The 22,300-nt window shown below is 50.4% G+C and overlaps 1 protein-coding gene across 1 annotated transcript in view; it reads right to left on the reverse strand.

Annotated features, from left to right (window-relative positions):
- Nucleotides 1-22,300, reverse strand: part of ctif (CBP80/20-dependent translation initiation factor) — a 224,797-nt gene that overhangs the window by 48,375 nt on the left and 154,122 nt on the right. The window contains 11 exon segments of the mRNA XM_065007588.1: nucleotides 7,237-7,392; nucleotides 13,112-13,411; nucleotides 17,804-18,238; nucleotides 18,241-18,359; nucleotides 18,362-18,469; nucleotides 18,472-18,563; nucleotides 18,565-18,706; nucleotides 18,709-18,735; nucleotides 18,738-18,761; nucleotides 18,764-18,799; nucleotides 18,802-19,142. Of these exon segments, the coding sequence (XP_064863660.1) occupies nucleotides 7,237-7,392; nucleotides 13,112-13,411; nucleotides 17,804-18,238; nucleotides 18,241-18,359; nucleotides 18,362-18,469; nucleotides 18,472-18,563; nucleotides 18,565-18,706; nucleotides 18,709-18,735; nucleotides 18,738-18,761; nucleotides 18,764-18,799; nucleotides 18,802-19,142 (1,780 nt within the window).

Consider the following 22,300-nt stretch of genomic DNA (forward strand, 5'->3'; position numbering starts at 1 on the left):
TACGGTACGGTACGGTACGCTGCTGTTCAGTAAACACACTATGCTACGGTACGGTGCAGTATGCTGCTGTTCAGTAAACACATTTTGGAACAAAATATCATAAACGGTGCAATTTGAACAAGAGTTCTTCCATTGGCCATTTTCATACGTGTTGTAGGACTAGAGGTCCATGACCGTTTGGGTCCCGCAGCTTAAAAAGGCTTCATAAACACTACATAAATGCTTTCCAAATCTATAACCGTATGTCATGCTCTATAAAGGACTCATAAATGTGGCATAACTGTGTGACATAAACCTGTGCTTTATAACAGGTGGCATAAGCATCACTTAATAAAGGCCTTATAGCTCATGTTAAATTGAGGCTTCACAAATAATTTATTACCTCGTCATCCATCTTGGCAGAGCATTGCAAGGCCAGGATATTGGGTTTGATTCCTGGGACCACCTACACATAAAAATGTATCCACACGACTGTAAATCGCTTTTGGATAAAAGTGTCTGCTAAATGTTATAATATTTCACTAAAACATTTCTAGGATGGCCCAATCTCTTTTGGATGCATAGTCAATATTAGACCGTACATTAACTTCCCCCAGAATGGAGTGCTGCAGGATGACAGGAAGACAGGAAGTGCAGTCATGCACAGTAGAAAACTGACTTCATATTTTCTGCCTACGTCTGTTTATTCCCAAAATTCATTTTTTTTGCTGCAAAGAAACCACTACTAAAGGACAGCAGCAAGAAGAAGAGACTTGCTTGGGCCAAGAAACACAAGTAATGGATATTAGACCGGTGGAAATCTGCCCTTTGGTCTGATGGGTCCAAATTAGATTTTTGCTTCCAACCGCCGTGTCTTCTGTGAAACGCAGAGTTGGTGAACGGATGATCTCCGCATGTGTGGTTCCCACCGTGAAGCACGGAGGAGGAGCTGTGATACTGTGTGATTTATTTAGAATTCAAGGCACACTTAACCAGCATGGCTACCACAGCATTTTGCAGCGATACCCCATCCCATCTGGTTTGCGCTTAATGGGACTATCATTTGTTTTTCAACAGGACAATGACCCAACACACCTCCAGGCTGTATAAGGGCTATTTGACCAAGAAGGAGAGTGATGGAGTGCTGCATCAGATGACCTGGCCTCCACAATCACCCAACCTCAACCTAATTGAGATGGAAAGGGAAGAGTTGGACCGCAGAGTGAAGGAAAAGCAGCCAACTCCTTCAAGACTGTTGAAAAACCATTCCAGGTGAAACTGGTTGAGATAATGCCAAGAGTGTGCAAAGCTGTCATCAAGACAAAGGGTGGTTACTTTGAAGAATCTAAAATCTAAATATTGATTTGTTTAACACTATGTTGAGGTCTTTACTATTAATCTACAATGTAGAAAATAGTAAAATAAAGACAAATCCTTGAATGAGTAGGTGTCCAAACTTTGCCTGGTACTGTATATACACACTGACCGCCTGCAGTACCTCCACGCAGACCCAATGTTGAATATACCTGGTCTAGTAGTTAAGAATGCTAAGTGAACATGAAGCAGAAAGTTCAACCTTGAAAATGTATGGATTGATTAACTTTAGCAAGTTACTAAATGAAGCATTGTGTCAACAGGTTTCTTAGAATGTTGTGGGAAAACACCCCAGAGTTGACTATAATCTAAATATCTATTTATTTTAGATTCAAAAGTAACTGAGCAACTGCACTACAAGGGTTTACTGTCATACCAGTTTCCCAGTTGACTTCAGCTGCTGGAGGGCATGTGATCACTATGTTCATGTGTGAGATGAATTCTAGGAAGGATTCCTGGTGAACTGCAGTAATTACTGAAGGCTTGTCATTCCTAGAATGTGCATCAGTGGGACTGGGGATGTAAGCTGAGACGTCCCACATAATGACACCCCTGGAGACGCACTACACTGACGGTTGCCAGGCTCTAACGTTACCGACACCACAGCCAACCTGCATAAGTGGCACAATCCCTCAACCACCCCACCCCTCCCACTCCCCCAGTCCCACCTCCTTTCCCAGGAACACTGAGAACTCCCAGACGTCCACAAACATTCCGCTCCGGAATCCTGTGTGAATTCCGACATCATCCATTATGGCATTGCCACTTCCCGGCCTGTGACCTTTATTCTCATTGGGAGGCTTTTCCTAGTTATACGTAGCAATACCACAGACACATATCATTCATTCTTTCACATCATTCAATCAAACAAGGCATAGCATTTTCTTAACTTTTAGAATTGTGGTTTGTGAGGCAGTTCCACCTAAAGTCCTCTTCGAAGACCATCCATTCACACCCCATCATTCATACCTGGATTTAAATACATAATACTATGCACCTGTCATGTTTTTTTAGTACCTCCAGAAACACACTCAACACACCTAAACCTGCTCTACCAGTCCATAGACAGCCAAGAATATATAGGCTACATCACACCAGGCCTGCATTTGAGCGAGTGTAATATGTAATCTGACTGACGTCAGCCAGACCCGTGACAGCATGTTGCTCTAACAGCCCTCAGCCAGACCAGTGACAGCATGTTGCTCTAACAGCCGTCAGCCAGACCAGTGACAGCATGTTGCTCTAACAGCCCTCAGCCAGACCAGTGACAGCATGTTGCTCTAACAGCCCTCAGCCAGACCAGTGACAGCATGTTGCTCTAACAGCCGTCAGCCAGACCAGTGACAGCATGTTGCGCTAACAGCCCTCAGCCAGACCAGTGACAGCATGTTGCTCTAACAACCCTCAGCCAGACCAGTGACAGCATGTTGCTCTAACAGCCCTCAGCCAGACCAGTGACAGCATGTTGCTCTAACAGCAGTCAGCCAGACCAGTGGCAGCATGTTGCTCTAACAGCCCTCAGCCAGACCAGTGACAGCATGTTGCTCTAACAGCCCTCAGCCAGACCAGTGACAGCATGTTGCTCTAACAGCCCTCAGCCAGACCAGTGACAGCATGTTGCTCTAACAGCAGTCAGCCAGACCAGTGGCAGCATGTTGCTCTATAACAGCCCTCAGCCAGACCAGTGACAGCATGTTACTCTAACAGCAGTCAGCCAGACCAGTGGCAGCATGTTGCTCTAACAGCAGTCAGCCAGACCAGTGGCAGCATGTTGCTCTAACAGCCCTCAGCCAGACCAGTGACAGCATGTTGCTCTAACAGCCCTCAGCCAGACCAGTGGCAGCATGTTGCTCTAACAGCCCTTAGCCAGACCAGTGGCAGCATGTTGCTCTAACAGCCCTCAGCCAGACCAGTGACAGCATGTTGCTCTAACAGCCCTCAGCCAGACCAGTGACAGCATGTTGCTCTAACAGCAGTCAGCCAGACCAGTGACAGCATGTTGCTCTAACAGCCCTCAGCCAGACCAGTGGCAGCATGTTGCTCAAGACAATGATCCAAAAGACACACAGTCCACATGAAAATGGCTAAAAATCTACAAATTAAGTCCAGACCTAATCCGATGTTGTGGTAGGACTTAAAACGAGTAGTTCATGGTTGAAAACCCACAAATGTCACTGAGTTACAGCAGTTCTGCATGGAAGAGAGGGACAACACTCCTCCACAGCGACGTGAGACTGATTAACAACTAACAGGAAGAGTTTGGTTGGAGTCGTTGCAGCTAAAGGAGTCACAACCAGTTATTGACTATAAAGGGGGTAATTACTTTTCACACAGGGGAATTTGGTGTTGCATAACTTTGTTAATTAAATAAATTAATAAATCAATTTTTTGTGTAATTTGTAAACTCAGGTTCCCTTTATCTAATATTCGGGTTTTATTGAAGATCTGATAACATTCAGTATCAAAAATATGCAACAATAGAGGAAATCAGAAAGGGGGCAAATACTTATTGTCAGCACTATATCAAAACAAATATCTAACAAAGGGAAATGATTTCATGTTCTTTAGTGAATAGTCAAATTAATCCAGAGTCCTCTATACAGTAAAGGTCATCTGTGTCCTCCAGCCTGCTTCCAGTGTCCTCTAGGTCCTCTGTGTCCTCCAGCCTGCCCCCAGTGTACTCTAGGTTCTCTGTGTCCTCCAGCCTGCTTCCAGTGTCCTCTGTGTCCTCCAGCCTGCTCCCAGTGTCCTCTGTGTCCTCCAGCCTGCTTCCAGTGTCCTCTAGGTCCCCTGTGTCCTCCAGCCTGCTCCCAGTGTCCTCTAGGTGCTGTGTCCTCCAGCCTGCTCCCAGTGTCCTCTAGGTCATCTGTGTCCTCCAGCCTGCTCCCAGTGTCCTCTAGGTCATCTGTGTCCTCCAGCCTGCTCCCAGTGTCCTCTAGGTCATATGTGTCCTCCAGCCTGCTCCCAGTGTCCTCTAGGTGCTGTGTCCTCCAGCCTGCTCCCAGTCCCCTTTACATCATCCAGCCTGCTCCCAGTGTCCTCTAGGCCCTCTGTGTCCTCCAGTCTGCTCCCAGTCCCCTTGACATCCCCCAGTCTGCTCCCAGTGTCTTCTAGGTGCTCTGTGTCCTCCAGCATGATCCCAGTGTCCTCTAGGTGCTCTGTGTCCTTCAGCCTGATCCCAGTGTCCTCTAGGTGCTCGGTGTTCTCCAGCCTGCTCCCAGTGTCCTCTAGGTGCTGTGTCCTCCAACCTGCTCCCAGTGTCCTCTAGGTCATCTGTGTCCTCCAGCCTGCTTCCAGTGTCCTCTAGGTCCTCTGTGTCCTCCAGCCTGCTCCCAGTGTCCTCTAGGTCATCTGTGTCCTCCAGCCTGCTCCCAGTGTCCTCTAGGTCATCTGTGTCCTCCAGCCTGCTCCCAGTGTCCTCTAGGTCATATGTGTCCTCCAGCCTGCTCCCAGTGTCCTCTAGGTGCTGTGTCCTCCAGCCTGCTCCCAGTCCCCTTTACATCATCCAGCCTGCTCCCAGTGTCCTCTAGGCCCTCTGTGTCCTCCAGCCTGCTCCCAGTCCCCTTGACATCCCCCAGTCTGCTCCCAGTGTCTTCTAGGTGCTGTGTCCTCCAGCCTGCTCCCAGTCCCCTTTACATCATCCAGCCTGCTCCCAGTGTCCTCTAGGCCCTCTGTGTCCTCCAGCCTGCTCCCAGTCCCCTTGACATCCCCCAGCCTGCTCCCAGTGTCCTCTAGGTTCTCCAGCCTGCTCCCAGTGTCCTCTAGGTCCTCCAGCCTGCTCCCAGTGTCCTCTAGGTCCTCCAGCCTGCTCCCAGTGTTCTCTAGGTCCTCCAGCCTGCTCCCAGTGTACTCTAGGTCCTCCAGCCTGATCCCAGTGTCCTCTAGGTCCTCCAGCCTGCTCCCAAGTGTCCTCTAGGTCCTCCAGCCTGCTCCCCAGTGTCCTCTAGGTCCTCCAGCCTGATCCCAGTGTTCTCTAGGTCCTCCAGCCTGCTCCCAGTGTTCTCTAGGTCCTCCAGCCTGCTCCCAGTGTTCTCTAGGTCCTCCAGCCTGATCCCAGTGTCCTCCAGCCTGCTCCCAGTGTCCTCTAGGTCCTCCAGCCTTATCCCAGGGTCCCTCCGTGTAACCCAGTATAATGGTAATAATACAGAGTATAGGAATGTGAGAGGTGTGCCTGCCTGCCTCCCCGTCACTGTTTAACAGCCCTACAGTCTATGGAAGTGTTAGATGGCCTTGCTCCATGGGGAGTACCTGGCTGGCACATGCCAGTGGTGTGTGTGTTGTTGGGGGGGGGGGGGGGGGGGTCTATAGGCGGGGGTGGCAGGCTCCCTGTTGTGTGACCTTGAATGAACAGTAGAAGTGGGAGGTACAGCCTACACCTCTGCTCATTTCACGCTCCCACTCTCTGGCAGGCGTGTGCGAGTGACAGTCGCTGTAATGTCACTCCTCTGCAGAAAGGAGAGAAGCCTGACAGACTCGAGGTCGGCAACAGGAGGCTACTGTTTTTTTATTTGCCCCAAAAATATTTTTGTAAAAAAAAAAAAATCTAAATTGTATTTTTTTTTTTTAAATACTCAAATTACTTTAGTTTAGGAAATCTGTTCCCAAATATTCCCAAAAATAAAGAGACTCATGTAATCGTGTATCAATGTAATCGAGGTATAATGATTTTCCGGGCCCCTGACCCTCTCGCTCCAACAAAAATCATCCTGCAGCTGAATCTACTTGTCTACCCCTGGTCTAGAGGAAGACCACGGCTGTCACTGCAGACACCAGAGAGCCTGCTGAAGTGCAGCAAAATAGATAGACTACTCACTGGAACCCGGATGGATGGGTGGGTGTGTGTGTGTGTGTGTGTGTGTGTAGTGCAGTGCATTCAGAAAGTATTCAGACCCAGTGACTTTTTCCACATGTTACATTGCAGCCTCATTTAAAAAATAGATTCAATTGTTTTTTTCTGAATACTTTTTCAGAATGCACTGTATCTACACGAATGGCTGGATATAGGATGTCACCATGGAAACCAGATAAACACATCTTTCATCACTGAGATAGAGAGGGGGAGTACTGGCAGGGAAGGAGGCAGGCAGAGAAGCAGCTCTTTCTCCTCACACTAGCCCCCCCCCACTATAACATGTCACTGTATTACTGGCTAGAAGTAGGAATACGGAGGAAAATTACTAGCCTGGAACCCAGATCTGTTTTGTACAGTCTTTCACAACACCTACGGTCAATTGTTTGACATGAAATCAACTAGAAGTTGGCTATACTGCAGAAACAGATCTGGGTCCAGGCTATGATAGGCTAAATGCTGTACTGTCTTGGTGGCTTCTCTGGTAATTGATTTCATGCTAACCATTCATCTAAACCCTCCATGCTCCACTCACTGTTTTGACCACTTCTGCTTTTTCTACCGGATAAGCCCCAGTTTATTACCGCGTCTGTCTGCGGTCTCTGGTTCCTATGGAAACGGTCTGAACCAATGTGACAGACCTCCTCCGCTGATGGAAATTGGAACTCTGAGGTGAGGCAGGTGTTACCGGAATCATCTCCCCCCCTTAGTTTTTTTCCCCCAATTACCCAGAGTACTATGCTGTGCTGTGGGATTGACGGACGGATGGAGGGGCCTTCTGAATAAGGATGCTTTGTTATCGTAGTGAATTACTGGTTGAGGATATATCCACATAGCATGTGTGACACACCCAGTCACCGAGAGACAACCGACTCTGTTCCAATATCCACACTAGAAATCATTTCCGGCCTATAAGTGGTACTGCTAGAGTGGATATAAGAAGATATCCAACATTATAGATTGTAGATTAGATGGCTACATAGTTGAGCAGAGGTGGTAGACAGGTGGAGGTGTGTAGGGAACAGGGGACTCACCTCTCGGAGACAGGTGTATATAGGACAGACCAACACCCTAAACGGTTCTCCAGCGCTGGACCTCATGGTTCCAAAAACCTCACACAGGAAGGTGATGAATCCCAACCAAAGCTCCACATCAGACGCCTGCAGCTCCACCCGACGAGAGAAGTCCTTCTGCAGAGGACAGAGAGATGGGTGAATAACATATTAGCATAATGTAAAACCAGGTTCTCCTCAGAGAAGTCCTTCTGCAGAGGACAGAGAGAGGGGTGAATAACATATTAGCATAATGTAAAACCAGGTTCTCCTCAGGAAAGTCCTTCAGAGGACAGAGAGAGGGGTGAATAACATATTAGCATAATGTAAAACCAGGTTCTCCTCAGGAAAGTCCTTCAGAGGACAGAGAGAGGGGTGAATAACATATTAGCATAATGTAAAACCAGGTTCTCCTCAGGAAAGTCCTTCAGAGGACAGAGAGAGGGGTGAATAACATATTAGCATAATGTAAAACCAGGTTCTCCTCAGGAAAGTCCTTCAGAGGACAGAGAGAGGGGTGAATAACATATTAGCATAATGTAAAACCAGGTTCTCCTCAGGAAAGTCCTTCAGAGGACAGAGAGAGGGGTGAATAACATATTAGCATAATGTAAAATCAGGTTCTCAGACCGTTTATTTAATTTTTAAAAATGTATGTGTAATAATGACAATTACAACAATACTGAATGAATACTTATTTTGACTTAATATAATACATCAATAAAAATCAATTTAGCCTCAAATAAATAATGAAACATGTTCAATTTGGTTTAAATAATGCAAAAACAAAGTGTTGGAGAAGTAAAAGTGCAATATGTGCCATGTAAAAAGCTAACGTTTCAGTTCCTTGCTCAGAACATGAGAACATATGAAAATTGGTGGTTCCTTTTAACATGAGACTTCAATATTCCAAGGTAAGAAGTTTTAGGTTGTCGTTAATAGTATTTATAGGACTATTTCTCCCTATACCATTTGTATTTCAAATAGCGTTGACTATTGGATATTCTTATAGGCACTTTAGTATTGCCAGTGTAACAGAAAAGCTTCCATCCCTCTCCTCGCCCCTACCTGGGCTCGAACCAGGAACACATCGACAACAGTCACCCTCAAAGCAGCATTACCCATCGCTCCACAAAAGCCGCGGCCCTTGCAGAGCAAGGGGAATAACGACTCCAAGTCTCAGGGCGAGTGACGTTTGAAACGCTATTAGCGCGCACCCTGCTAACTAGCTAGCCATTTCACATTGGTTACACCAGCCATTAGGCTGATAGGCTTAAATTCATAAACAATGCTGTGCTTGTGAAGAGCTGCTGGCAAAACGCACAAAAGTGCTGTTTGAATGAATGCTTACGAGCCTGCTGCTGCTCAGTCAGACTGCTCTATCAAATCAGACTTAATTATAACATAATAACACACAGAAATACGCGCCTTTGGTCATTAATATGGTCGAATCCGGAAACCATCATTTCGAAAACAAAACGTTTATTATTTCAGTGAAATATGGAACCGTTTGGTATTTTATCTAACGGGTGGCATCCATCAGTCTAAATATGGCTGTTACATTGTACAACCTTCAATGTTATGTCATAATGACGTAAAATGCTGGTAAATTAGTTTTCAATGAGCCAGGCGGCCCAAACTGTTGCATATACACTGACTCTACGTGCAATGAACGCAAGAGAAATGACAATTTCACCTGGTTAATATTGCCTGATAACCTGGATTTCTTTTAGCTAAATATGCAAGTTTAAAAATATATACTTCTGTGTATTGATTTTAAGAAAGGCATGTGTTTACGGTTAGGTACAGTCGTTCAACGATTGTCCTCTTTTCGCAAATGCGCAAATCCCCCAGCGTTGCATCGATTATATGCAGCACAGAACACGCTAGATAAACGAGTAATATCATGATGTATTGTTGTCTCTACCTTCTTGCCCTTTGTGCTGTTGTCTCTACCTTCTTGCCCTTTGTGCTGTTGTCTCTACCTTCTTGCCCTTTGTGCTGTTGTCTCTACCTTCTTGCCCTTTGTGCTGTTGTCTGTGCCCAATAATGTTTGTACCATGCTTAGTGCTGCTACCATGTTGTGTTGCTACCATGTTACTGTCATGTGTTGCTACCATGCCGTAAACTTACGTGTTGCCGCCTTGCTATGTTGTCATCTTAGGTCTCTCTTTATGTCGTGTTGTATTGTCTATTGTCCAATATTTGAATTTTTTAAATCGAGCCCATGTCTCCGCAGGAGGCCGTCGTTGTAAATAAGAATTTGTTCTTAACTGACTTGCCTAGTTAAATAAAAACTGGGTCTGGGAAGCAGAGAATCTGTTGGGAATGAATGATTCCGCCATAGAAAGACACGGAGACAATAAACAAGAAAGAAAGAAAGAAAGGAAGGACAGAGAGACAGAGACAGAAAGAGAGAGAGAGAGAGAGAGAGAGAGAGAGAGAGAGAGAGAGAGAGAGAGAGAGAGAGAGAGAGAGCGAGAGAGAGAGAGAACCACGTCTGGTTGGATTATAGGGTGGCATCCTTGGCTGTACAACTCGATTCTGTTTGTCAATGAGGAGGTACAGGTGGTAATTGGTTCTGACAGATCTCCTACACACAGCTGTATGTACAGTACCAGTACAGTGGTGGGACAGTCAAATGCAGGTTTATAAAATCCAAGTAATGCTCATGTCTTAGTGGGCAAAACATTTGCATAAAAAGACTAACCGTTGTGGGTGTTGCATGTTAACAGAAGTGAACTAATGGATAATAACTACACTTTATATCAACTTGACAATGACAGAGTTCAGCATGAAACTATCTAATGTAAGAGTTAAACAACCTGTGCAGAGCTGTATACAGATCTAAGGTTAATGGCCACTATGCATTTATACAGACATAACATAAGAAGGGAGATATAGATGCTTAACATGAAATGCTCCTGTAGATGACAGAGAAACTGAAACGTGACACCAGGGTGAGGAAACAAGCATAGCACCCGCTTCCTAAAAGACAGGTACGGGCGCTTAGCACCCAGCCGACAAAACCAAACCACCGCCTGGCTACACACAGAATGACCACTGTAGGGGGAGAGGAGAGGGGGAGAGGAGAAGGGGAGTGATTGAGAGAAGGAGACTAGAGAGGGGGAGTGAGAGGGGGAGAGGAGAGGTAATGGGGGAGTGATTGGGAGAAGGAGGGTAGAGAGGGAGGAGTGAGAGGGGAGAGGAGGGTAAAGAGGGAGTGGGAGTGAGAGGGTGAGAGGGGTAGTGGGGGAAGAGGAGGGTAGAGAAGGGGAGTGAGAGGGGGAGAGGAGGGTAGAAGGGGAGAGGGAGAGTGGAGGAGAGGAGGGAGAGTGGAGGAGAGAAGGGGAGTGAGAGGGGGAGAGGAGGGGAGTGAGAGGGGGAGAGGAGGGGAGAGAGGAGAAGGGGAGTGATTGGGAGAAGGAGGGTAGAGAGGGGGAGTGAGAGGGTAGAGAGGGGAAGGAGGGAGGGGGAGAGGAGAAGGGGAGTGATTGGGAGGAGGGAAGAGAGGCGGGAGTGAGGTGGAGAGGAGGGTAAAGAGGGAGTGAGAGGGTGAGTGAGTGAGGGTAGAGAGGGGTAGTGTGGGGGAGACAGAGGGGGAGAGGAGGGTAGAGAAGGGGGAGGGGAGAGGAGAGGGGGTAGAGGGGGAGAGGAGAAGAGGAGTGATTGGGAGAAGAGGGAGAGGAGAAGAGGAGTGATTGGAAGAAGGAGGGTAGAGAAGAGGGGGAGAGGAGGGTTTAAAGAGTGGAGATTTGGCACCATATCCATCATCATCTATTTGAGGAGCCATACTCTGCTTAGATCTGTGTCCCAAATGGCACCCATCACAAAGCCCTGACCTCAATCCCATAAAGAATGTGTGGTCAGAACTGAGAAAGCGTGTGTGAGCAAGGAGGCCTACAAACCTGACTCAGTTACACCAGCTCTATCAGGAGGAATGGGCCAAAATTCAACCAACTTATTGTGGGAAGCTTGTGGAAGGCTACCCGAAATGTTTGACCCAAGTTAAACAATTTAAAATCAATGCTACCAAATACTAATTGAGTGTATGTAAACTTCTGACCCACTGGGAATGTGATGAAAGAAATAAAAGCTGAAATAAATCATTTTCTCTACTGTTATTCTGACATTTCACATTCTTAAAATAAAGAGGTGATCTAACTGACCTAAAACAGGTATTTTTTTACTAGGATTAAATGTCAGGAATTGTGAAAAACTGAGTTTAAATGTATTTGTCTAAGGTGTATTGTCAACTTCTGACTTCAACTGTATCTTTCAGCACTTGACTTACAGTGCATTCCGAAAGTATTCAGACCCCTTGACTTTTTCCACATTTTGTTACATTACAGCCTTATTCTAAAATGGATCAAATTGTTTTTTTCCTTCATCAATCTACACACAATACCCCATAATGACAAAGCAAAAACAGGTTTTTAGAAATGTTTGCAAATTTATTGAAGCACCTTTGGCAGCGATAATAGCCTCGAGTCTTCTTGGGTATGATGATACAAGCTTGGCACTAGAGGTCGACCGATTAACTAGGGCCGATTTAAAGTTTTCATAACAATCGGTAATCGGCATTTATGAATACCGATTATGGCCGATTATATTGCAACCCACGAGGAGACTGCGTGACCACGAGAGTGCAGAAAGGAGCCAAGGTAAGTTGCTAGCTAGCATTAAACGTATCTTATAAAAAACAATCAATCTTAACATAATCACTAGTTATAACTACACATGGTTGATGATATTACTAGTTTATCTAGCGTGTCCTGCGTTACATATAGTCGATGCGGTGCCTGTTAATTTATCATCATCGAATCACAGCCTAATTCAACTTCGCCAAACGGGTGATGATTTAACAAGCGCATTCGCGAAAAAAGCACTGTCATTGCACCAATGTACCTAACCATAAACATCAACGCCTTTCTTAAAATCAATACACAAGTATAGATTTTTTTAAACCTGCATATTTAGTTACCATTACCTGCAAACATGAATTTATTTTAACTAGGTCAATTGCGTCACTTCTCTTGCGTTCAGTGCAAGCAGAGTCAGGGTATATGCAGCAGTTTGGGCCGCCTGGCTCGTTGAGAACTGTGTGAAGTCCATTTCTTCCTAACAAAGACAGTAATTAATTTGCCAGAATTGTACATAATTATGACATAACATTGAAGGTTGTACGGAACGGTTCCGTATTTCACTGAAAGAATAAACGTTTTGTTTTCGAGATTATAGTTTCCAGATTTGACCATATTAATGACCTAAGGCTGGTATTTATGTGCGTTTATTATATTATAACTAAGTCTATGATTTGATAGAGCAGTCTGACTGAGAGGTGGTCGGCAGCAGCAGGCTTGTAAGCATTCATTCAAACAGCACTTTCCTGCGTTTGCCAGCAGCTCTTAGCAATGCTTGAGCATTGCTTCAAGCCTATCAACTCCTGAGATTAGGCTGGCAATACTAAAGTGCCTATAAGAACATCCAATAATCAAAGGTATATGAAATACAAATGGCCACTGCCATAAAGGCCTGATTGGTGGAGTGCTGCAGAGATGGTTGTCCTTCTGGAAGGTTCTCCCATCCCCACAGTAGAACTCTGGAGCTCTGTTAGAGTGACCATTGGGTTCTTGATCACCTCCCTTCATTGGGTTCATGATCGCTGGGCAGCCAGCTCTAGGAAGAGTCTTGGTGGTTCATTAGCTGTCACATTTACCCCACATCACACACAGCCACTGACACCAATTATGACCATCCACACCTAAACAGTGACTGTGTGTGACTGGTGTCAGACAGACAGACAGACAGGAATGCATGCACGCACCCCCCCCCCTCCCTCACCCTCTCCTCTCACCTGTAACATATTGAGCAGTAGTGACCTAAACTTGGTCCCCTCCACCATGAACAGGGCCATCTTGTCACAGAGCCTTGCAGCAGTAGCAGCAAAGCTCCTGTCGCTGAGGGCCTTGTCATAGATGGTGCTGACTATCTGGGCCAGGGTCTCCTCTGACTGGGTCGAGCTCTGGGCCTCCTCCATGAAGGAGCTGAGCTGGCTGTCCACCCCGGCTCTGTTGCTCCTCATGCTGTTCAGGATCTCCAGCAGCCGGTGCATGCGGCTCTGCTGGGGCCCGACCGGAGACACCACAGCCTCCTCCTGGAGAACAGCAGAATACAAAAAATCCTGGTCAATGGAGAATCACAGCCTTTCAGTCTGGAGCTCATCTTAATTGTGTCTGGGACTCTGCCTGGTCCTAAAACCCCCAGCTTTGTTATCATGTATTTGAGCTGACATATGAACACGCATGGTGCCTTTCTCTGCTCAATAGATGTTTAACCAAACCAAACCGCTTACACAGGAAGTGAAACCCCTGAGAGAGGAAATATGGTTTGACAACAGATACAGGATATGACATCATCAATATGCTTCTTAACACCGTGTCAGTGAGTCTACAGGGGAGGGTCAGGGTATTGTCACCGTAAAACACAGCACACAGAGCTAGCCTTAATGAGGAGCAGGCTACACTGCAGGGAGTAGAGGCAACCCTGGCTGTGTTTTTGATGTAACCAACCTGGAAGACCAGGTGTGTTGAATATAGGCAATCACTGAACTGACCAATTAGCTCAGTTGGTGAGGTGTGGGGCCTAGGTGAAACAGTACCTGCTGCATTTCCAGGAACAGGGTTGTCTACCTCTGCTATAATGGTCTTATTCATTTGGCATCAAATGAAAGAAAGTGTCCTGAATCAGGTACTACCTGGAATTATTCAATTAGAAGCGCAGTTTTCGTTCTACGTTGCAAACAGTTTTGCTACGGTGTGCCTTAATGAATACAACCCTGAACCCCAAACGTGACAGGGATCTGACTGTGGATAATGTCCCATGTTTCCTCCCATTTAGGTAAATTCCTGTCTCTGGTCTCGTTCCAAATTGCACGCTATTCCTTATATAGTGCACTACTTGACTAGAGCCTATAGTCAAAAGGAGCCTCCACTGTTTGTTTATGTTTAACCCCCCGTTTCATGATATCCAATTGCGATTCAATTTCAATCTTGTCTCATCGTTCCTACTCCCCAACGGGCTCGGGAGAGGTGAAGGTTGAGTCATGCGTCCTCTGACACATGACCCACCAAGCCGCGCTTCTTAACACCCACCCACTCAACCCGGAAGCCAGCCGCACCAATGACTCCTTGTGGCGTGCCGGGCGCCTGCAGGCTGACTGTTGAAAATCAGTGAGTCAGCCAAGGAGTCAGCCTGCAGGCGCCCGGCACGCCACAAGGAGTCAGCCTGCAGGCGCCCGGCCCGACACAAGGAGTCAGCCTGCAGTCGCCCGGCCCGACACAAGGAGTCAGCCTGCAGGCGCCCGGCCCGCCACAAGGAGTCAGCCTGCAGGCGCCCGGCACGCCACAAGGAGTCAGCCTGCAGGCGCCCGGCACGCCACAAGGAGTCAGCCTGCAGGCGCCCGGCCCACCACAAGGAGTCAGCCTGCAGGCGCCCGGCCCGACACAAGGAGTCAGCCTGCAGGCGCCCGGCCCGACACAAGGAGTCAGCCTGCAGGCGCCCGGCCCGACACAAGGAGTCAGCCTGCAGGAGTCAGCCTGCAGGCGCCCGGCCCGACACAAGGAGTCAGCCTGCAGGCGCCCGGCCTGACACAAGGAGTCAGTCTGCAGTCGCCCGGCCCGACACAAGGAGTCAGCCTGCAGGCGCCCGGCCCGCCACAAGGAGTCAGCCTGCAGGCGCCCGGCACGCCACAAGGAGTCAGCCTGCAGGCGCCCGGCCCGACACAAGGAGTCAGCCTGCAGGCGCCCGGCCCGACACAAGGAGTCAGCCTGCAGGCGCCCGGCCCAACACAAGGAGTCAGCCTGCAGGAGTCAGCCTGCAGGCGCCCGGCCCGACACAAGGAGTCAGCCTGCAGGCGCCCGGCCTGACACAAGGAGTCAGCCTGCAGGCGCCCGGCCCGCCACAAGGAGTCAGCCTGCAGGCGCCCGGCACGCCACAAGGAGTCAGCCTGCAGGCGCCCGGCCCACCACAAGGAGTCAGCCTGCAGGCGCCCGGCCCGACACAAGGAGTCAGCCTGCAGGCGCCCGGCACGCCACAAGAAGTCAGCCTGCAGGCGCCCGGCCCACCACAAGGAGTCAGCCTGCAGGCGCCCGGCCCGACACAAGGAGTCAGCCTGCAGGCGCCCGGCACGCCACAAGGAGTCAGCCTGCAGGCGCCCGGCCCGACACAAGGAGTCAGCCTGCAGGCGCCCGGCCCGACACAAGGAGTCAGCCTGCAGGCGCCCGGCCCGACACAAGGAGTCAGTCTGCAGTCGCCCGGCCCGACACAAGGAGTCAGCCTGCAGGCGCCCGGCCCGCCACAAGGAGTCAGCCTGCAGGCGCCCGGCACGCCACAAGGAGTCAGCCTGCAGGCGCCCGGCACGCCACAAGGAGTCAGCCTGCAGGCGCCAGGCCCACCACAAGGAGTCAGCCTGCAGGCGCCCGGCCCGACACAAGGAGTCAGCCTGCAGGCGCCCGGCCCGACACAAGGAGTCAGCCTGCAGGCGCCCGGCACGCCACAAGGAGTCAGCCTGCAGGCGCCCGGCCCGACACAAGGAGTCAGCCTGCAGGCGCCCGTCCCGACACAAGGAGTCAGCCTGCAGGCGCCCGGCCCGACACAAGGAGTCAGCCTGCAGGCGCCCGGCCCGACACAAGGAGTCAGCCTGCAGGCGCCCGGCCCGACACAAGGAGTCAGCCTGCAGGCGCCCGGCCCGACACAAGGAGTCAGCCTGCAGGCGCCCGGCCCGACACAAGGAGTCAGCCTGCAGGCGCCCGTCCCGACACAAGGAGTCAGCCTGCAGGCGCCCGGCCCGACACAAGGAGTCAGCCTGCAGGCGCCCGGCCCGACACAAGGAGTCAGCCTGCAGGCGCCCGGCCCGACACAAGGAGTCAGCCTGCAGGCGCCCGGCCCGACACAAGGAGTCAGCCTGCAGGCGCCCGGCCCGACACAAGGAGTCAGCCTGCAGGCGCCCGGCCCGACACAAGGAGTCAGCCTGCAGGCGCCCGGCACGCCACAAGGAGTCAGCCTGCAGGAGTCAGCCTGCAGGCGCCCGGCCCGACACAAGGAGTCAGCCTGCAGGCGCCCGGCCCGACACAAGGAGTCAGCCTGCAGGCGCCCGGCCCGACACAAGGAGTCAGCCTGCAGGAGCCCGGCACGCCACAAGGAGTCAGCCTGCAGGCGCCCGGCACGCCACAAGGAGTCAGCCTGCAGGTGCCCGGCACGCCACAAGGAGTCAGCCTGCAGGCGCCCGGCACGCCACAAGGAGTCAGCCTGCAGGCGCCCGGCACGCCACAAGGAGTCAGCCTGCAGGCGCCCGGCATGCCACAAGGAGTCAGCCTGCAAGCGCCCGGCCCTCCACAAGGAGTCAGCCTGCAGGCGCCCGGCCCGCCACAAGGAGTCAGCCTGCAGGCGCCCGGCCCTCCACAAGGAGTCAGCCTGCAGGCGCCCGGCCCGCCACAAGGAGTCAGCCTGCAGGCGCCCGGCACGCCACAAGGAGTCAGCCTGCAGGCGCCCGGCACGCCACAAGGAGTCAGCCTGCAGGCGCCCGGCACGCCACAAGGAGTCAGCCTGCAGGCGCCCGGCCCGACACGAGTCAGCCTGCAGGCGCACGGCCCTCCACAAGGAGTCAGCCTGCAGGCGCCCGGCCCGCCACAAGGAGTCAGCCTGCAGGCGCCCGGCACGCCACAAGGAGTCAGCCTGCAGGCGCCCGGCCCGACACGAGTCAGCCTGCAGGCGCACGGCCCGACACAAGGAGTCAGCCTGCAGGCGCCCGGCCCGACACAAGGAGTCAGCCTGCAGGCGCCCGGCACGCCACAAGGAGTCAGCCTGCAGGTGCCCGGCACGCCACAAGGAGTCAGCCTGCAGGCGCCCGGCATGCCACAAGGGTTCGCTAGAGCTCGATGAGCCAAGTAAAGCCCCACCGGCCAAACCCTCCCCTAACCAGGACGACACTGGGCCAAACCATCCCCTAACCCGGACGACACTGGGCCAAACCCTCCCCTAACCCGGACGACACTGGGCCAAACCATCCCCTAACCCGGACGACACTGGGCCAAACCATCCCCTAACCCGGACGACACTGGGCCAAACCATCCCCTAACCCAGACGACACTGGGCCAAACCCTCCCCTAACCCAGACGACACTGGGCCAATTGTGTGCTTTATGGGACTCTCGGTCACGGCCGGTTGTGACACAGCCTGGGATCGAACCAGAGTCTGTAGTGACGCCTCAAACACTGCGATGCAGTGCCTTGCGCCGCTCGGGATGCCCCCACTGTTCTTTAATGAATTAGAGAGTTGCACCCCCACCTACCAAACAGACTCAGCAACCCATGTGTGTGTGTGTGTGTGTGTGTGTGTATATGAATGTGTATTCATCTAAAATGATTACTGTGTGCATGTTTGTGTGTGTGTTTATGCATGTGTGTCGAAAGGGGAGGGCGTGGCCATGGCCTGCCTAAGACTGATGGTGATTGGCAGATAGATAAGACAGTAAAGATATTTAGTTTACCTTGTCTTTTAGCCTCCTCCTCAGCCTCTCCTTGGATGACTGCAGCAGGCTGACTTTAGGGCCCTCGTCCAGCTGGCTGTCCCTGTGCTTGTCACTCCCCGTCGGGCTCTGGCCCTTCTCCTGGCCCCCAGGCTGGCTGGGAAGCCCCTCACTGGGGCCCCTGGAGCTCTCTGTCTCCAGCCTGGTGCTGGTCTCCTCTGCCTTCACATTCTTTGTCTCTTTGGTGTTTCTGAGTGGTGCCCCCCCTCTGTCCCCGTCTCCCGTTGTGGTTGCTCCCCCTCTGTCCCCGTCTCCCGTTGTGGTTGCCCCCCCTCTGTCCCCGTCTCCCGTTGTGGTTGCCCTGTCTCCCGTTGTGGTTGCCCTGTCTCCCGTTGTGGTTGCCCCCCTCGGTCCCCGTCTCCCGTTGTGGTTGCCCCCTCTGTCCCCGTCTCCCGTTGTGGTTGCCCCCCTCGGTCCCAGTCTCCCGTTGGTGCCCCCCTCGGTCCCCGTCTCCCGTTGGTGCCCCCCTCGGTCCCCGTCTCCCGTTGGTGCCCCCTGTCCCTGTCTCCCGTTGGTGCCCCCTGTCCCTGTCTCCCGTTGGTGCCCCCTGTCCCTGTCTCCGTTGGTGCCCCCTGTCCCTGTCTCCCGTTGTGGGTGCCCCCATTCTGTCCCTGTCTCCCGTTGGTGCCCCCTGCCCCTGTCTCCCGTTGTGGGTGCCCCCATTCTGTCCCTGTCTCCCGTTGTGGGTGCCCCCATTCTGTCCCTGTCTCCCGTTGGTGCCCCCTCTGTCCCTGTCTCCCGTTGTGGGTGCCCCCTCTGTCCCTGTCTCCCGTTGGTGCCCCCCTCTGTCCCTGTCTCCCGTTGGTGCCCCCTCTGTCCCTGTCTCCCGTTGGTGCCCCCCTCTGTCCCTGTCTCCCGTTGGTGCCCCCCTCTGTCCCTGTCTCCCGTTGGTGCCCCCTGTCCCTGTCTCCCGTTGGTGCCCCCTGTCCCTGTCTCCTGTTGTGGTTGCCCCCTGTCCCTATCACCTGACGGGCCCCCTTGCCCCTGCAGTCCCTGTCCTACCCCCTGCCCCTTCTGGTTGTGGTGCCAGCGGCGATTCTGGCTATAGCCGTGGTGGGGAGGTCCCTGACGCTGCCCGCCGTGGCCCTGGAATTGTTGCCCGTGGCTACCTCCACGCTGCTGCTGTTGGTCACGAGGGTATCTACCATGACCCCCTGGCCCGGGCTGCTGCTGGTCATTCTGTTGCTGATTGACCGGTTGTTGTTGAGATGGAGGTTGTTGTCGTTGTGGCGACTGCTGCTGAGGATTCTGGGTCTTCCTGTCTCCTCCTCCTCCTGGAGGTCTCTGCTGCTGCTGTCTCCTGTAATGAGAGGAGCAGGGGGGGGGTAAGGGTTCTGTTACCCACATGGCAAAGCGTGACGCTACTCTGCCTGGCAAGCCTGAACCAAGCCAGCCACCCCTGTCAGAGTACCATGGCTGAATCCACACCCATCTGTTCTGTTCAGCTCTGTGACATCATCACTTCCTCTCTCTGTCTGTTCTCTGTTGACCGTCTATTGTAACAGTCCCACTCTCTCTGTCTGTCTGGTCTCCCCGACACAGATCTATCAGCCTAGTGATCACTGCTTTCAGATAGGACAGACACTAATGATAGAACCCAACACCACAGACACTAATGATAGAACCCAACACCACAGACACTAATGATAGAACCCAACACCACAGACACTAATGATAGAACCCAACACCACAGACACTAATGATAGAACACAACACCACAGACACTAATGATAGAACCCAACACCACAGACACTAATGATAGAACCCAACACCAGACACTAATGATAGAACCCAACACCACAGACACTAATGATAGAACCCAACACCACAGACACTAATGATAGAACCCAACACCACAGACACTAATGATAGAACCCAACACCACAGACACTAATGATAGAACCCAACACCACAGACACTAATGATAGAACCCAACACCAGACACTAATGATAGAACCCAACACCACAGACACTAATGATAGAACCCAACACCACAGACACTAATGATAGAACCCAACACCACAGACACTAATGATAGAACCCAACACCAGACACTAATGATAGAACCCAACACCACAGACACTAATGATATAACACCACAGACACTAATGATATAACACCACAGACACTAATGATAGAACCCAACACCAGACACTAATGATAGAACCCAACACCACAGACACTAATGATATAACCCAACACCAGACACTAATGATAGAACCCAACACCACAGACACTAATGATAGAACCCAACACCACAGACACTAATGATAGAACCCAACACCACAGACAGTAATGATAGAACCCAACACCACAGACAGTAATGATAGAACCCAACACCACAGACACGAATGATAGAACCCAACACCAGACACTAATGATATAACACCACAGACACTAATGATAGAACCCAACACCACAGACACTAATGATAGAACCCAACACCACAGGCACTAATGATAGAACCCAACACCACAGGCACTAATGATAGAACCCAACACCACAGACACTAATGATAGAACACCACAGACACTAATGATAGAATCCAACACCACAGACACTAATGATAGAACCCAACACCACAGACACTAATGATAGAACCCAACACCAGACACTAATGATAGAACACAACACCACAGACACTAATGATAGAACACCACAGACACTAATGATAGAACCCAACACCACAGACACTAATGATATAACACCACAGACACTAATGATAGAACACCACAGACACTAATGATAGAACACCACAGACACTAATGATAGAACCCAGCACCACAGACACTAATGATAGAACCCAACACCACAGACACTAATGATAGAACCCAACACCACAGACACGAATGATAGAACACCACAGACACTAATGATATAACACCACAGACACTAATTATATAACACCACAGACACAAATGATATAACACCACAGACATTAATTATATAACACCACAGACACTAATGATAGAACCCAACACCACAGACACGAATGATAGAACCCAACACCACAGACACTAATGATAGAACCCAACACCACAGACACTAATGATAGAACACCACAGACACTAATGATAGAACCCAACACCACAGACACTAATGATAGAACCCAACACCACAGACACTAATGATAGAACACCACAGACACTAATGATAGAACCCAGCACCACAGACACTAATGATAGAACCCAACACCACAGACACTAATGATAGAACCCAACACCACAGACACTAATGATAGAACACCACAGACACTAATGATAGAACCCAACACCACAGACAGGTCTTAAGCTATGACGAGGGAGGCCCGTTTGTTTATATAAACAGTAGGTGCGTCCCCATGTGACGTGGGTCTTCACTAGATGACTGACGCAACAGGATTAGGAACATTTCCTGTTGTTATCTTCATTAGTCTCAGTCCTACTGGCCCTTTACATTACATGTCTGTTTGGGGTCTAATAGCATGTCGTCTGTCAGGTATCAACCCGTTGACTGAAATGTATCAGTTTACAGTATGACATTCAACTGAAAAAATTACTTTTTCAACATGCCTTTAATTATTTTTAATTTGTTTAAACTATCAAACCATCCTTAACGGCACTCAAACATCATTCTAACCCTTCAGGCCTAAACAACACCATCCAATATATTTGATCTTTCTACTGCTCGTCTTTAAATTCACCAGCGCGCCCACTCTATAGAGATATGGAAAACATGAAGCAGACCAATCCAATCGCACATCAATTCTCTCTCCTTCTCTTTAAACATGGGCCAGCCAGGATGTAGCCTCTGTTTCCAGAAGTGCAGTGATATGTAACAAGTCAGCCAGCCAGCCAGTCTGTCTGTTTCCAGAACTGCAGTGATATGTAACAAGTCAGCCAGCCAGCCAGTCTGTCTGTTTCCAGTACTGCAGTGATATGTAACAAGTCAGCCAGCCAGCCAGTCTGTCTGTTTCCAGTACTGCAGTGATATGTAACAAGTCAGCCAGCCAGTCTGTCCGTTTCCAGAACTGCAGTGATATGTAACAAGTCAGCCAGCCAGCCAGTCTGTCTGTTTCCAGTACTGCAGTGATATGTAACAAGTCAGCCAGCCAGTCTGTCCGTTTCCAGAACTGCAGTGATATGTAACAAGTCAGCCAGCCAGCCAGTCTGTTTCCAGTACTGCAGTGATATGTAACAAGTCAGCCAGTCTGCCTGTTTCCAGTACTGCAGTGATATGTAACAAGTCAGCCAGTATGTCTGTTTCCAGTACTGCAGTGATATGTAACAAGTCAGCCAGCCAGCCAGTCTGTTTCCAGTACTGCAGTGATATGTAACAAGTCAGCCAGTCTGTCTGTTTCCAGTGCTGCAGTGATATGTAACAAGTCAGCCAGCCAACCAGCCTGTCTGTTTCCAGTGCTGCAGTGATATGTAACAAGTCAGCCAGTCTTTCTGTTTCCAGAACTGCAGTGATATGTAA

Source organism: Oncorhynchus nerka, linkage group LG22 (assembly GCF_034236695.1).
Source record: "Oncorhynchus nerka isolate Pitt River linkage group LG22, Oner_Uvic_2.0, whole genome shotgun sequence".
Classification (NCBI taxonomy): Eukaryota; Metazoa; Chordata; class Actinopteri; order Salmoniformes; family Salmonidae; genus Oncorhynchus; species Oncorhynchus nerka.